General features: G+C 39.2%; 2 protein-coding genes and 1 long non-coding RNA gene across 4 annotated transcripts in view; 2 read left to right on the forward strand and 1 right to left on the reverse strand.

Annotated features, from left to right (window-relative positions):
- LOC119557885 (multiple epidermal growth factor-like domains protein 11) lies at window positions 1-1,899 on the forward strand. Its single transcript, XM_037870887.1, has 2 exons — window positions 1-523; window positions 1,264-1,899. Exons 1-2 carry the CDS (start codon window positions 58-60, stop codon window positions 1,833-1,835), a joined length of 1,038 nt encoding a protein of 345 aa, XP_037726815.1. The 5' UTR covers window positions 1-57; the 3' UTR covers window positions 1,836-1,899.
- The window catches only part of LOC119557884 (pre-mRNA-splicing factor ATP-dependent RNA helicase PRP16), a 27,622-nt gene continuing 13,872 nt past the window's right edge, over window positions 1,810-15,559 (reverse strand). For both annotated transcript variants that reach the window (XM_037870885.1, XM_037870886.1), the window contains 3 exons: window positions 2,800-3,712; window positions 2,589-2,730; window positions 1,810-2,538 (listed from right to left, as the gene is read on the reverse strand). In XM_037870885.1, coding sequence (XP_037726813.1) covers window positions 1,941-2,538; window positions 2,589-2,730; window positions 2,800-3,712 — 1,653 coding nt within the window. In that variant the 3' untranslated portion in view covers window positions 1,810-1,940. The remainder of the gene's footprint in view (window positions 2,539-2,588; window positions 2,731-2,799; window positions 3,713-15,559) is intronic.
- On the forward strand, window positions 12,324-13,643 carry LOC119557889. Its single transcript, XR_005220124.1, has 3 exons — window positions 12,324-12,386; window positions 12,491-12,593; window positions 13,283-13,643. It is a non-coding gene; the product is annotated as an uncharacterized LOC119557889 (long non-coding RNA).

Raw genomic sequence — 15,559 nt, forward strand, 5'->3', positions numbered from 1 at the left:
AGTAACGGTTTGATTCCACTGCAGTTGGGAAACGTGCGTCCACCGAAGTGAATTAAAATGCAGGTGATGCACAGCTGGATCCTGATGCTGCTGGCCGGATTCCCGGCAGCTGGCCGGGCGGAGGACCTGCTGGAGCTGTCCTGCAGCTCGGACGCACAGTGCGTCCAGTTCGAGCGGGCTCGGTGCCTGGACATGGCGTGCATCTGCACGGCACGTGGCACCGGGCAGCGGGTGCCCTGTGAGCCGCTGGAGGAGAAGCTGACCAACATCGTGGGCGGCCCCTGTCCCTGCCTCATGCCCAACGCCCTGTGCCACACCAAGTGGGATCAGTGCCTCTGCTCCGAGGGCCATGTGCCCAGCGAGGACCGCAGGCGCTGCCTACCTAAGGTTGTCTCGCTGGGCGGCGCCTGTGAGTTCCCGCGGCAGTGCCAGTTGGCGGATCGCTTCAGCACCTGCTCCGGCGGCCTGTGCCTCTGCCCCACCCACTTTGAGCTCCACGAGGGACACTGTCTGGCTGTATTGCGTGAGTACACTGAGAGAAATCATCTCAATTAATAGAAGAACTAAGTTCCCAGGGAATTTTTATATAATATGATTTTTTTATATCCCCACCAAAAAACTTAAAGATTATTTATATACATATATTATAATCTGGCCAAAAAACTTTAAAGTTAATTTATACATTTTTTATATCCCGAGTAAACTACTTGAAAGTTAATTTAAAGTCTTAATCTACAATACATTGTAACGATATTATTTTTAAAAATTCCCTGAAGCAGATGAATCATCAAGAGTCGTGAATCTAACTTAACCCATTTACAAATTATCAATGTAAGGCCAAGGTTATAGAAATTGCAAAGGTACAGATAAGAAATAGAATGTTCACTGCGAGAATCTTATGTACATTAAAAAAATATATCATTAGTAGTTCAAACACCTAATAGAAACCTACTTTATTCCAAATCGCTCTATAATATTGGATTTTAATTTCAGAAATGTCTACTTTTTCCAAGGTTTTTAAGTTCTAGAACACGAAATAGCCAATGATTTCCAACACTAATCTATAATTAGAAATGTAGTATTTTTTAAAATTTACGTAATCTTTAAAGAAGTATTCTGTAATTTTTTTTTATATAGGGGGGTTACTTTAGCAGTTATTCCCAATATATAAAGTTCATATAGCGCAAAAAAATATTTCCCGATATAATATTTTTTGTTTGAAAATGTTTTCCTTTTGTAATTTAAATTTATCCATCTCCGCAGAATCCAGATGCACCATGGACAAGCACTGCGGCAGCTGCGGAGCCTCCATTTGCCTCACCGAGTTGGGCAAGTGCGGCTGTGCCGAGAACTTCGTGCACAACCACAACATGACCAAGTGCATCGCGGGATCCGCCTTTGGCGACAGCTGCGAGCACAGTTCGCCGTGCAAGATCAACCTGGGAGCCGGCGGCCGGTGCCTGGATCACCAGTGCGTCTGCGGACCGCAGTACTACCCCAAAAGGGTAGTCAACGAGGTGTCCAATGAGGTGGAGTACCCCGAGGAGAACAGCAATCGGGAGCGGATCTCCTGCGAGCCCATAGTGCCCTTCGGAGCACTCTGTCACCACGACGGCGAGTGCCGGATTAAGCCCATGCAGCAGGCAAATGCCACGGCATCTGCATCCGCACCCGCACCCGATCCCATGGTCTGCAAATGGGGCGAGTGCACCTGCAGTTCGACCCATCGACTGGAGGACAACAAGTGCGTCTTTGCGGAGAATGGCGCCATGTATCCTCAACTAGCGGGCGCCTTAGCCCTTCTCTGTCTTCAGTTTATAATGATTCTTTATTAGGGTATATATGTATAGCAAAAAAAACTTGTTGAACCTAAATGAATAGAACGAACGAAAGAACGAACGTTTTACACAGATGAATTCTGGCCGGGATCAGTCAGCTGCTCAAAGGCCAATCCTGGCAGGCGTGCGACGTGGCGTGGCATTACCCGGTGTGGCGATCTCCTGCTTGGCGGCCAGTTGCTCCTCCCTTTCGGCCGCCTGCTGCTTGCGCTCCTCCATCTCGTGCTGGGCCTTCAGCATCTGCTCCTCCATCTCCTTCAGATGCTCGGCTGCCTGTTTCTTCTTCTCCCGCCCGCTGCGACCGGACTCCTTGACGGAAAAGAACATGGGACCCAGCTCGGCTAGCCAATAGCCATCGACGGCGGTGGCACACTGCATATACTCCTTGGCGGTCATGATCAGTTCGTGGTAGACCACATAATCGGGCGTGGTGCCCAGTCCGTAGAGCGCGGATGTGGGATGCAAATGGCAGGGCATGCCCGTGCGCAGATTCACATACTCCCCGATGCCCTTGAGCCGGGCCGCCTGGTAGAAGTACGCCGAGCAGATGCACTTGCGCACAATGTCCCAGTCGGTGCCGCAGCTCTTCACGTTCAGGTTCTGCTGCGTCATGATGTCCTTCAGCTGCTGCCGCACCTCGCGCACCTTCCGCATCGCCTTGATGTGGATGAAGTGCTCGTTGCACCACGACGAGCTGTAGCTGTGGGTGAAAGAATTAGTAAGGCTCATTTCTAGCGGGGATTGACCTACTTGTTCTGGCGCCACTGCTGATAGACATTGAGGTAGGTCAAATGGTCCGACTCGGGCACTTGGAACTTCTCGCGTACTCCATCCGCCTCCTCCTCACGTCCCTTGGGTCGATAGAAAATCGAGGGCACGGACAGCATGGAAACTATAAGAGAATGGGTAACATATATAGTTTGCTTTTATAGTTAACCCCCCTTTAACCTAGATCCCATACCTATAATCAGCACCTCGGCACTGCAGCCGATGCGACAGGCCACGATGAGCATCTGGCACTGGGGCGGATCCAGTGGGAACTCGGCCATCTGCCGGCCCAGCGTGGTCAGGGCACCGGTGTGGTCAAGGGCTCCCAGGATCCACAGCTGGTACAGCGAGTTGAGGATGTTGTCCTGGGGCGGCGGATCCATGAAGTGGAACTGCAGCAGATCGACAACGCCCAGCGACTTGAGCAGCAGCACCGTGTTGGCCAGATTGGTGCGCTGAATCTCCGGCACGGTGAGGGCCAGCAGCTCGTCCTTGTACTGGCGCTGCGTATACAGCCGGAATGCCTGACCGGGTCCTGTGCGTCCGGCTCGACCACTCCGCTGGTTGGCATTGGCCTGCGAGATGGGATAGATCTGCAGGGCGTCCATGCCGATGCGCGGATTGTAGACCTTCAGCTTGCAGTAGCCGGAATCGATGACGTAGATGATGCCATCGACGGTCAGCGAGGTCTCCGCTATATTCGTGGCCACCACACACTTGCGCACCCCATCGCCCGACTTCTGGAAGATCTTGGCCTGCAGATCGGATGGCAGTTGGGAGTATATGGGCAGGATACTCAGCACTGGAGCATTCTCAATCTCCGCCAGCCGCTCCTCGAGCACCTCGCACGTCACCTCGATGTCCTCCTGGCCGGGCATGAAGATCAGCATGTCGCCCTCGTTGGGCGTCAGGTGGACCTGCAGCGCCTGCTTCACCGCCGACTCCACGTAATCCTCGCAGGTATTCTTGCTGAACATCACGTCCACGGGAAAGGTGCGTCCCGGTATGGTGAACGTGGGCACGTTGCCGAAGAAGGTGGCGAACTTGCTCGAGTCCATCGTGGCGGAGGTCACGATCAGCTTCAGGTCATGTCGCCGGGCCACAATCTGAAAAGGAGAGGTTGCCTTCGGTTAGATATGCTCTATAAAAAGGGATATTAAAGACCAATCTCAAAATAAAGGATCATTATTTTCAAAACCCAGATTATAAAATAAGTTTTTTGATTCTAATAAGACGTATAAATAGCTTATATGTATATCGGATGATAATTTTTTGAAAACTACAAATAATATTTTTTAAATGTTCAAACATAATACTGAATATAACCAATATTTATGTATTATTATAAAAACATTTTATAAATGTATTATATTTTCAATTTTATAAAAATAATCAGAAATAAAACGTATTTATCCAATTTAAGTTATATGTATGTATATTGAAAATAATACTTATTATTAACATTTTAATAAGGAAAACTAAAAAAAAATTAATTTAAAAATATTTTAACCCAATTGGTGAATTACAAAAATTTTTAAACATTCATGATCTGTCAAATAATTTATTATATAAGAGGTATTGAATAACAGTTTACGTTCCGTGCTAAATCCCCAAAAGTTCCGAGTACTTAAGTAGTTAAGTGTTACAGTTTAAAGCAAGGTTTTTTCTTATTGAAAACATTTTTTTATTTTTAAGTTTAAGGGCCCACTGTTTTTGAGTAAAACATAACTGAAAGAGGGGATTAATGACGTTTGCTCGGCATGGGACTTTTCTGATGGAGCAACGGGGGTCTTGAAAGGCGGCTAACGGTTACAAATATGACCCACATCCCATCCAGCTGTGTTCTGCAGTCGTTGACCCTGCAGTGGGTCAAGGCGTCTCACTGACTAGGTGTCCTTAAAACTGCATAAAGCTCAACTAAAAGATATCCTATGATTTATTATACCATGGAGATAGGGGAGGCAAAATAAAAATCTTAACACTGGTCATTATAGCTGTGAATATATATGGAATTATAATTGGGTTTAGAAAAATATGTGAATAAAGCTTGACTATGAATACAAAAGGACATCTATAGAGATCTTTATGATATTAGGTATTTAAGGATAAAAAATATTGGAATTTTTTAAAGGTTATATTAAAACAATATCTCCCCCGACTTTACAAGTACTGGGTACGAAATCCCTGTTCTCGCTATTTCGATTCGCGAGTCCTGCCTCCACAACTAAAAACTCACCACTCACAAAGGATGGGTGACAAAAAAGAGAGACTCTTCGGGCTGATAAACTTCGGGTTCATCTCGGCTCGTGGTGGATTTTGTTTTTTATGGGTTGGGGAATACGCTTTCAGGGGCGGTAAGATGAGACGAGGTGAATTCAAGGCGGACGTGACAACACACACGTAGGCGCTTTTAAAGAAATACCCAAGAAACCCAAGCGAATCGGTTGAAAGCTGAGCTATAATAATGAGGGAGCAATAATGATATTATATGACATCTGAGTTAAATGTTATAAAATCTTTTTTTAAGAATAGGTATTATTTAAGTTTGAATTGTACTTGAAAAGGGTTATTTTCGTTGGGATATCAGTTTAAGTAGACCTGTTTGCAGAAATAACAAGCGTGGGAATGGAGTATGCGAAAGGTGGTCGCCCTTAGGCATAAATTATCATCGCGAAAACCTTTATTGTGGGATTACCACCTAAGACTAGCAATATACTACAATGTCCACACAAACCCAACCGTTTCGGAATCAGAATATATGACCTCATCCCATATCTATATCCAATAATGGCGCTTGCAATCCAATCTGAAATCAAATGCCATGCAAGCTGGTGCCAAGCAAACTGCGCACTAGAAGAACTTTCGCATTGCCCGCCTTGTCCAAGCACCCACCACCCACAGGTCCACATTTTACAACCCACTCGTAATGCGGTTTATTATGCAGCTTATCTACTTGCATATGATTCGCTCACATATGTATGTGCAAATAAGAGGTGGTTTATTTATGATGCTGCCGGATGGGGACTATAGAAGAGGTATTCGGAGAGAAGTTAGTGGTAAAAGTAACAGACTAACGCAATCGTGCATCGGTTTCACTATCTCACTATCTCAGCAGATGACGTCAGGTGGGCGTTTACGGTCATTACGATAGCCAGTGCGATAACCGATAAACATACAATGCATACATGCATGCTTATCGCTCATTTGGCAATATAGGCGAAATTCTTCAAAAGATATTGCACGGATATAAATCATCATAGTATAACCTCAATCGCAATACCATAATGAGGGAAACAAACAATCCCATCGGTACACACTGGTCATTCAGTCATATTGATAAAGAAACTTGAAGGGGAATCATATTGATATTATAAAATAATCCTATCAAAATTGCTAGGTATGATCAACTTAAAAATAGTATCATGATAATAAATGAAATCAGATGCTTGTTCTACGCAGTTTTAAGTAGTATATTCTTTTACGGGAGTTACCGGTTTTATAACTTCCTAAAAGTTTCTTGATTTTCTGAAAGATAACGAATACCTTTTACAAGACCATTTAACTGCACTTCTATTTTCACCAATTCCACTATCTAAAAGTCCTTATTTCCGGACAACGCCGTTTAATTGTCTTTTATCTCACTTCCCAATCACTATCTCAAGGTCGCTGATTAAACTAACGTCTCTGTGGTCATGTGTTTTACGAACCCACCCGCTAATCAGGTCTGAATAGGTATATAACACATTGTAAAATATTCAACCAAGTTAAACTATATGTACTTTCGTATTAATATGCGATTTAGGCCAGCTGATAGGAGTGCAAATAATATAAAAATGCACGTACACCGAGGGAACTTTCCGTTTCTTTTGAGTTTTAGTACCAGATGATGTAGGGGGGGTTACGGCTCATTTGCCCGGGTCTTAGGCATTATTTCATCAGTCGCATCAGCCGTGACTAACCATTCCGCACTGACTAAGATCACGAGCTTTATACTATATCTGCATGAGTGGAACATTGTACTCGTAGACCAACTGATATTGGGGACTAATTCGATCGAAGTCGTAAAATAATATCAGCTAGAGCGCCACCTACATTTGTGGGCATTAGTGTGCGCTCGACAGTTTTAGATCCCGATAAGACCACTCAGGTTTAGGTTTCTTGGGTTTCTATTAGAACAATCGAATCGAATGCACTTTTTTCCTAATAAGGTGCAGGGCTATCAATCACACGGGTAAACAAGACCCGCAATTTCATATCTGGCTCATTTGCACATGATCTTATTATAGAAACAGGAAGCTGGCGAGAAAACGAAATATAATTCGAGCAGATAATGCCCTTAAATATTCTCGATTGCCATTTAATCAACATGAAAACAGAGCCACAACAATAAAAACAAAAGCTGCGGAAAGAACACATCAATATGGGGATTGAAAATATATTTATATATTTGCCTGTGTGATATTGAGCAGGAAATTGCATGCACTTTTGCCAATCAAAAATGCCACGAATTTAATTTAAATAATTTTATTTTTCACAGGCACCTTGCCAAAAAGTCGCCACGATGACAACAATCCATTTGCATCTACAAAAACATCGGCATCTAGACAAGCATTTAAGCATAAGATCCCAAAAAAGATTGCCGAAATAAATAAAATTTCGTGAATTCTAGAGGAATGTGCATCCATTAAAAGGATATTGTGCTTTCACAAGCATTTGAGCATAAGATCTCAAAAATGATTGCCGAAATAAATAAAATCTAGTGAATTCTAGAGGAATGTGCATCCATTAAAAGGATATTGTGCTCTCAGTACTATCTAGATTTTTGAAAGCGATCTCATCTGATAAATAATGTATTATAATAATTATCAGACTTTTTGACCTCCCAGAAATCCCGGGACTAGCCCCCAAAACCGAAAACAGCAACCTTGTCGAAATTCCGGCAAACGTTTTCCTGGCGCCAACACAATCGTGTGTATATATCTTTTTCTATGCGTGGCAAAATAAAATAAAAAAAACGTGGTATATAAATTACAAATTTACGAAGCGTTTGTATGTTGGTAATTAAAAATGCCGCAGATGCAATTTACCGAGCGTTTGCATTGAGGCAAAAACGTTTTTCTCGAGGTTGCTGGATGCGAATTTGAACATTGGGATGGTGGATGGTGGGAGGTGGACGGTGGACGGTGAATGGTGGGATTTGGTGGGTGGCGCGTGAGTTATGCGAGTCTGATGAACCTCAGTTCCACTGATCCCGGCGAGACTTGAAAGATACACTCGATACGGATGGGTGTACAATGTGCGAATACATATGGATAGTCAGATATTTCCATCTAACAACTTTATACATAGGCATATCTTTTCAGTACTCTTTAATATGATTTTATAATTTTGGTAACTTAAGACTAAGATGGAAAACCTTTTAGTTTGACTGATATAAAAACAAAATTAAGATAATATAATGCACATTTATAAAATATAATAACAAACCGGTCCTGAGAAAATACCAAAGATGCATTTTTAAATAATTATTCGAAACCATCTCATTATAATTATAACATTACAACATTTATAATTCTTTTGTATTTCACAATCTTAAAGTACTTTCAATTAAAAGAACTTATAGAGCAGCTTTAAACCAAAAACGATTACACATATGTATTTCTATCTTTTGTGATCTTTCACCGTCTGAAAACCCTTTTAACGAATATGGCAATCTGCTCAGGTCGTAAAATTCTTCTAAAAAAAAGTCAGCTAAAAAAGCTATTAAAAATGGCAGATTTTAAGAGCAAAAAAATTGGGAAAGTGGGTGATGAAAGGGGGGAAAAAGGGGAGTGAAGAAAAGTCCTGAGTGAGGAATTGAGAGCAAAAGAGAGAGAGAGAGAGGGAGCCGAACCAGCAGAATCGACAAAAGAGAGAACCGAGTTTTGCAGTGTGGTGAGTTTCCAAGTTCCTTTGTTGTTGTTGTTGCCTTTGGCTTTTGGAGGTGTGGCGGCAACAACAATTTGCACACGATTGTGTGTGACGTAGTAGAGAGCAATTTATGGCATTTTGGCAAAAAACTACGAGCAAAACAAATAAACCGAGCGAATCGCACGATGTAAACAAAACAAGCAAAGATTCGCCAGAGAAAAAAAAGAAAGCAAAAATTCAAAAACTGCCAAACGATTTGCAAGTCAACAAATTTCAATGAAAAAACATCAAAACAGTCACGAACTTTTGCATTTTTTTTTTATTTTGGCACCACCAACAAGTTGTGCACATAAACACAAACAAACATATGTGCAATAAATGAAAAATAACAGAAAAATAAAATAAATAAACAAACTTTTCTTCAATTTGCAGATGGCGAAGGTGAATACACTGCAACCAGCGAGAGAAACCAGAGAGATTGCCGCAGAGAGAGTCTTCGGGGAAAGAGAGCGAAAGAGAGAGAGCAAGAGGCGGCCGGCGAATTAAAAAATATAGTTTATTTTTACACTCATAAAAAATTAAATTCACAAATTTGATAAAAATATGCACATTTCGATATTCAACTTGAGAATTATGATGATCTTAGAAAAACATTTTTAGTTTTGGAAACATTCGTTTTTAAGAAGTACTTTAAAAAAAACCAACAAGCGATCTATAAATCTATAAAGAACCATAAATAAATAGACCATGGATCATACTTAAATATTATATGCATAATACCTAACCAATTATCGATCCTAACTCGAAACCATTAAATGAATAATGGATATCTTTTGAAAGAAAGAAATGATTTAAGATTTTAAAGAAATGATTTAAGAATTTTACATTAATCAATTATGGATCATACTCAAATAATTTATGGATCATGTTTGAATCTATTCTAGATCATACCCAAATTTATAATAAATCATATTTGATTCAAATATGGATCATGCGCAACAAGAATTTGGATCATACATGCATGATATCTGAAACAACTATGAATCTTAACTTGAATTTATTTAAAGAAACATTAAAATAAATTATGTATCATTCTTGAGTTGATTGTGGATCCTTTGTGAATTATGTGTGGATGTTACTTGAATCATATGTGATTATGGATCATACTTGAATATCAGATGGATGATACTATAGTATTAAAAAATGTTGTAGGATTCTGTTCTTATGAGGGACTTTGTTTTTTTATTATTCGATTGTTTTTTGTACATCTGTTGAGCAGGTCCTTCCGCCATACGAAAGTCCCCTTTAAAATACCCCCCTCGCATTTCACCAGGAAGCGCCCCTGCTGTTAAAATAACCGACAACAAAAACAACTCTTTTTAGCATATTTTCATTTATCTGTCTGTATTGTCTTTTATTTCACTTTGTTTTTGTGCTCGTGTCTCGTTTGCATGACTATAAAATGTCTGAAAATAGCCATCAAAGAAAAAAAAAATGCGTCGACGAATGCTGTCAGTGGTTGGCCAGAGGGGGTGGAGAGGGGGCGGGGGCTTGAGAGCCCAAAATCCCATAATACCATTGTATGTTTATATGAACATATGTACTTAGATCCACAAGTGGCCGGATCATGAGCTAATATATCGGTTATCCATAGGATTCCAAATACATAAGTATATATGTAATAACATTTTTAAAACACTTTAAAGCTGTAGTTCCAATAAAGAGCAGTTGATATATGATGATATATATAAGATATATGTATACTTTATAGGCTTTGGAAACGCTTCCTTCTCCCAAGTCCATACTTTTCCTCCACTTATTGTTTGTCTTTTGACATCTTGAATGGAATTCCAGTTGGGTGCAAAGAATGCTGTATTTTTATCAAATAAGCTTTCAAGCTTTGACCTGGGGCATTGTGAATGCCGTTGTTGTTCACGTTGACAGACGAACTAGACAGGCACTCAATTGAAAGTGTTCGCCGGTACCTTCATCCCCATCCCCATCACCATCCCCACCACCATCACCATTAACATCCCCAACATACCTTCCTTTTCCTTCGATTCTTTTGTCCCCTCATGGGTAGTTTTCCCACTCCGGTTTGTTTACATCCATCTATGTATATCCATCAGAGGGTCGCGGGCTTGAACTTTGGATTGTCGCCCTCTGAAAGCGCCAGCCAACCATCCAATCACCCATGAAAAAAACCTACCGCCCACCACAGGAACACACGGGGAAAAATGTCACCCAAGTTCTATGATCTCTCACTGAAATTTTAAGAGGTCTTAAAACTTAAGGGATATGATGGAATGAAAAATGGTTAAAAATTCAGACATGGTTTGTATCTAAATATTGAAAAGAATTTTCTACCCTACATATCTTCAAGCCCCAAAACTTTGTAGTGGAAATATAGTTTAGCATTAAATATTAGTTTTACTTATTTACATATATCTGCAATGTACATTGTACATACATATATCATAATAAAATTATTTATAGTAATAAGACCCACGAAACCCATTTCATAAACTCTTTGTTTAGTTTCTTTAGGTTTAGTTGGTAAATATAAATTTTACGAAAAATTGAAGGAGGTAAACCAGCTTTTAATATTAAACTCAGCAATCCAGTTTGCATTTGTGTATACAATGTTACAATGTAACAACAGGTTTCTGTCTTTCTATTGGAAATTAATATTGAATAATGTTTACAAATGTACTTAAATACTTTATTTCAAAAGGTATTTTCAGTAATTTGGGTGTATCCGGTGTCCATTATATAGAAATACCCTAGACGTTCATAGTCCATATGGCTACGATTTTCGTCTGTGTAGTCAGGGGAGTCAAAACAAAAGAAAGTAAACTAATATAAGAACGAAATGGGGTAAAGTATAGAAGAATAGAGTGGGCGAAACGGATGTCTGAGGTCTGGCTGGAGCTCAAAGTCTGGATATTACCAGATTGCGAAGGCATTTGCCGGTAAAATGCGCAAAACGAAGCCTTTAAGTCCCCAAACGAAACGAGTTTGGCTGCCGAGGCGATACTCCACATGCAAATAACTATATGTATTTATGAATTTAGATAGTAGATATGTGGTATCTGTGAGTTTGGCTGAATAAGTGAGCGGATTCCTAAGTAGATGGATAGATTGGCGCACGTACGCGACTTCCATTTGTCACCGGGTCTAAGCTCCCGACTAATTTCTTAATTTATTCGATTTTCATTCATACATTTTTTTTCTTTTTAATAATAATTATTATTTATGCAACCCGATTCGGAAGCCCCGTGCATTTGCAGCAACAACAATGGGAGCCCCACAAAAGGTAAACAAATACAGGTGGTTCAGTCAGCTCAGGTGGCTATTTCTTGTTCTCTTATTTTTCGAACAACATGCCAGCCGCCAGAAAAAAGCGCAACTTTGTATAAATATAAACAAATTGTAAGGCAGTTTGGTAAATACTCTTTCGAAAATAAATACTCTGCCATTCAACACACACAGAAAATGCCAAGTCAGCCCCCATATGACTAACTGTAATCTTATCAAATTATACTTAAAATAAGTACATAATACTCAAAATAAGTACTTGAATATTGAAAACCAGCACACAAATTCTTAAAATAAATTACAGAAAGCCAGGGCAAATATTCACATGACAGAGAAAAACGTGACGTCCCCTAAATACTCTTTCGAATTTGTAAATACAAATAGGTTCGATGTTCGTGACACGGCAAGAAAAACTTTAAGCAATCTTATATAATCTCACTAAAAAATAGTACTTAAACTTCAAGTACGAGATTGTGAAAAACAGTCACGTTTAGCACTCATCTTAAGTAAAAGTAATAATAAAAACTAAAGAAATAATAAAAAAAAATCATGGTAAAGCTTAAATATCTCTCTTATATCATTTGTTTAATATACATATTCCTGCTATTGAATTTTTTATTTTAATTAGGAATATTTTTTATTTTTTGCCAAAATAGTAAGTTCTATGAGGCACTGACCTACACACACATGCGCCTAACGTGCAGTGCTTTCAATTTGATTGCGCAATTTGCAACGAGAAGAACAAAACAAGACTGCAAGGTACATAAATATAAGCAAATTGCATCGCAATTAGAGGAACTGCAAGTGGTTGGCAGGGGGGACACAGCAGCGGTCAAAATAATAGCACCCACCCAGCACTAGAGAATATACATTGCAATTTACGATTAAGTGGCAGCACTCAACAAGTTCGTGAACTTTTAACATGACATTTTTGAGTAAATATTTTAAAGAGTATCGGATATTGTAAGGTTTAGTGGGTACCATTATTTGGTATATGTATTTTGGGGCAAAGGCGACCCTGGTTAAAGTGTTACTAACCATTTGTTAACTATATAGAGAAAACAAAATTGTTATGCTTATGATAGCAATATTTTAAAAAGAATTTTGAATAAGAAAAATTTTGAAGTGATCATCTGAACCCCAAAATATACCTTATATACCTTTAAAATCTATTCAAGAACCATGCATTTTTCTGTGTCAAAACTATAAAAATAATAAAAATAAGATAGTTATAATATTAATGGGTAGCACAAATTGTTAGCGAAAGCGACCCAGGTTTGTATTTTGAGTAGGAGGTCGGTTTTGGAACACCCCCTATAAGTTCTCCAAAACCCAAGTATTTTGCTGTCAAACTTAAAAATACGAATAATAAATAACAACTATTATACAAAATTGTAAACTAAATAATATATATTTTTTAATACGATTTTTTTTTTCCTTCAATATAGTTCTATTATCTTGACCACGACTGTAAATATGTTGGGTTAGTGGGCCAGGGGGTGGTGAACTGGACCGGCTTCGCTAATTAGAAGCTCAGAGCATTCCGTCAATAGACAACAACAGTGCGGACCATCCACCCCCTTTTTTGCCACCTGCCACCCCCCTCCACTCCCACTTTGCGATTCTCCACGACGTTTTCCGTCGACAGCCAAGGTTAAAACTATAAATAGATATGGAGAAAAATCAACAACAACAGCAGCAAGCAGCCACCAACAAAAACAGCGAGTTGCAAAATCTATTTTTAGCCGTCAGCCGCAAGACGCCGACTGTAAAAAGAGTAGATAAAAAACTTGAGCCGAAAACAAAACACGAAAAACAAAACTAAGGCCTCCAATTCGAACTTAAGATGCTCTCAAATATAAGCCACTTAAACTGAAATAATAATAATAACATCTTTAGGATCTCAAAACAGAAGTAGCAGAATTTTAAGTAACCCTTTCTTTTCTATCTTGTATCTTTTTCAATCTTCAATATCCATACTATATATGGTATATTTTAGGTAAAAGCTTAGCAAACTCAAGGTTCTTAAAGAAAATTGAATTCGCCTTCAAAGTTTTATCAATGAAAATTATCAAGAAAATCTTTATAACCAAAGAGCAAAGCTCTAAAACTACTTCCACATCGACGATCTAGATTAAATAGCAACGAATGATAAGTTCTTGGGCAAACATTTTAAAGATAGCTGTGCTAAACATAGAACAGATTTCATTCATATTTTTAGCAGGCATATAATAATTACTCATTATCACGAAATCTTTCAAACTTGTTTGTTTGGTAGTCATAATAAAGGCAGTTGATAGCCTTGTGTGATAAAATTCTAGTTGGCAAATGGATACAAAATAATTAAATTCTGATTGTACTGCTTGGCAAAGAAGTTGTAATGCCTTTAACACATATTATTACCATCTACTTGCCTTATTTACCATGTATCTTGCAGATACATAATAATAATGGGTAAGAAAATGGCAAAAGTATGTGAAAAAGAGCTGACCCAAAACATTTTCCGATTCTGTTGCCTCAGCTGGCTGTTTTGGCCCAGTTTAAAAGCTTTGGCAGCAGCGGCATTGGGTCAAATTAGTCGAGTGCTCTTCCCTCCCCTCGGAACCCAAAGTCGAATGGAACCGATTCGGATTTCGCCGTACGTGACAACGCACACACGCACTCGTACTCGCATTCTACGAGAAAAAGCACCCAAAAATATACGGAAAAAAAACAGAATCGCACTCTCGAGATATCAAACTTGGGGACTACGTCACTACGAAAAGTTTTAAACTCGTCGCTTTCCCCGGCCTCTACGATATCGATCCATGGGATGCGGCGATTTGTAGTAAAGGACTGTAGTATTACACAGAGAAAAAGGCATGCCTTGTATTTGTATTATTAGTCTATAAATAAACTAGGATCTTCTCAATCCCAAACTATGATAACTTGGTATATGATATATGTATTATTATTATTATCTAAAAGGTTGCCTACCTTAAGGCATGATATAATAATTGCAACCATGTATGGTAACTTTTCTAAAAAAAATCAGATTCGATAAATTTTTTTAACATCAGGTAAATAATTTCAATTTAAGCTTATTGGAAAGAATAGTTGTTAAGACTTGTAAGATCGCAGGGATACAATATACCCAATTATTATCGTATTATCAAAAAAGTTTGCCTACCTAAAGGCGCGATATTATAAATGCAAGCATGTATACCTTTTTTAAAAATGATCAGAATCGATTATTTTTTTTATAATATCAGGTAAATAATTTCTATTGAAACTTATGGTTAAATATATTTGTTAAGTCCTGTAAGATCGCAGGAATACAATATACCCATCTTACTATTCGTTTAATGGGTATAGCAATTCCACATTTTCTCTTTTGTGCAGCAGTTATACATTATTTATGTATGTACTACTTAAGGGCCTCAATAGTTGGTGAGGGCATAAGGTCTTTGGCCATCTGATAATACGATTAGCCTGTTGTGATGCACTGCATTGTTTGCAATTGCAAATAGAGGAAAAACCAGAGAACTTGGGTTGGGGAAAAGCTCGTTAACTAATGTGCGTGGTTTGTTGACTCTTTCAGGGTTTAATTACTGCGGAAAATTCAAGGTAATTATGTTTTGTTTACAAGAGGGTACAATTGCTTTAGAAATGAGATGGGCTCTTCAATTTGCATTTCCCGAATAAAGTTTGTTAATCCCTGAAATTCGTAGAAAATGTTTACTGAA

The sequence above is a fragment of the Drosophila subpulchrella genome, chromosome X (genome assembly GCF_014743375.2).
Source record: "Drosophila subpulchrella strain 33 F10 #4 breed RU33 chromosome X, RU_Dsub_v1.1 Primary Assembly, whole genome shotgun sequence".
Taxonomy (NCBI): domain Eukaryota; kingdom Metazoa; phylum Arthropoda; class Insecta; order Diptera; family Drosophilidae; genus Drosophila; species Drosophila subpulchrella.

Bases quoted from the DNA above. Each gene is read 5' to 3' on its own strand.
- LOC119557885 (XM_037870887.1), top strand. From the start codon at position 58: ATGCAGGTGATGCACAGCTGGATCCTGATGCTGCTGGCCGGATTCCCG. The intron at 524-1,263 runs GTGAGTACACTG...CCATCTCCGCAG, and splicing joins ACACTGTCTGGCTGTATTGC to AATCCAGATGCACCATGGAC.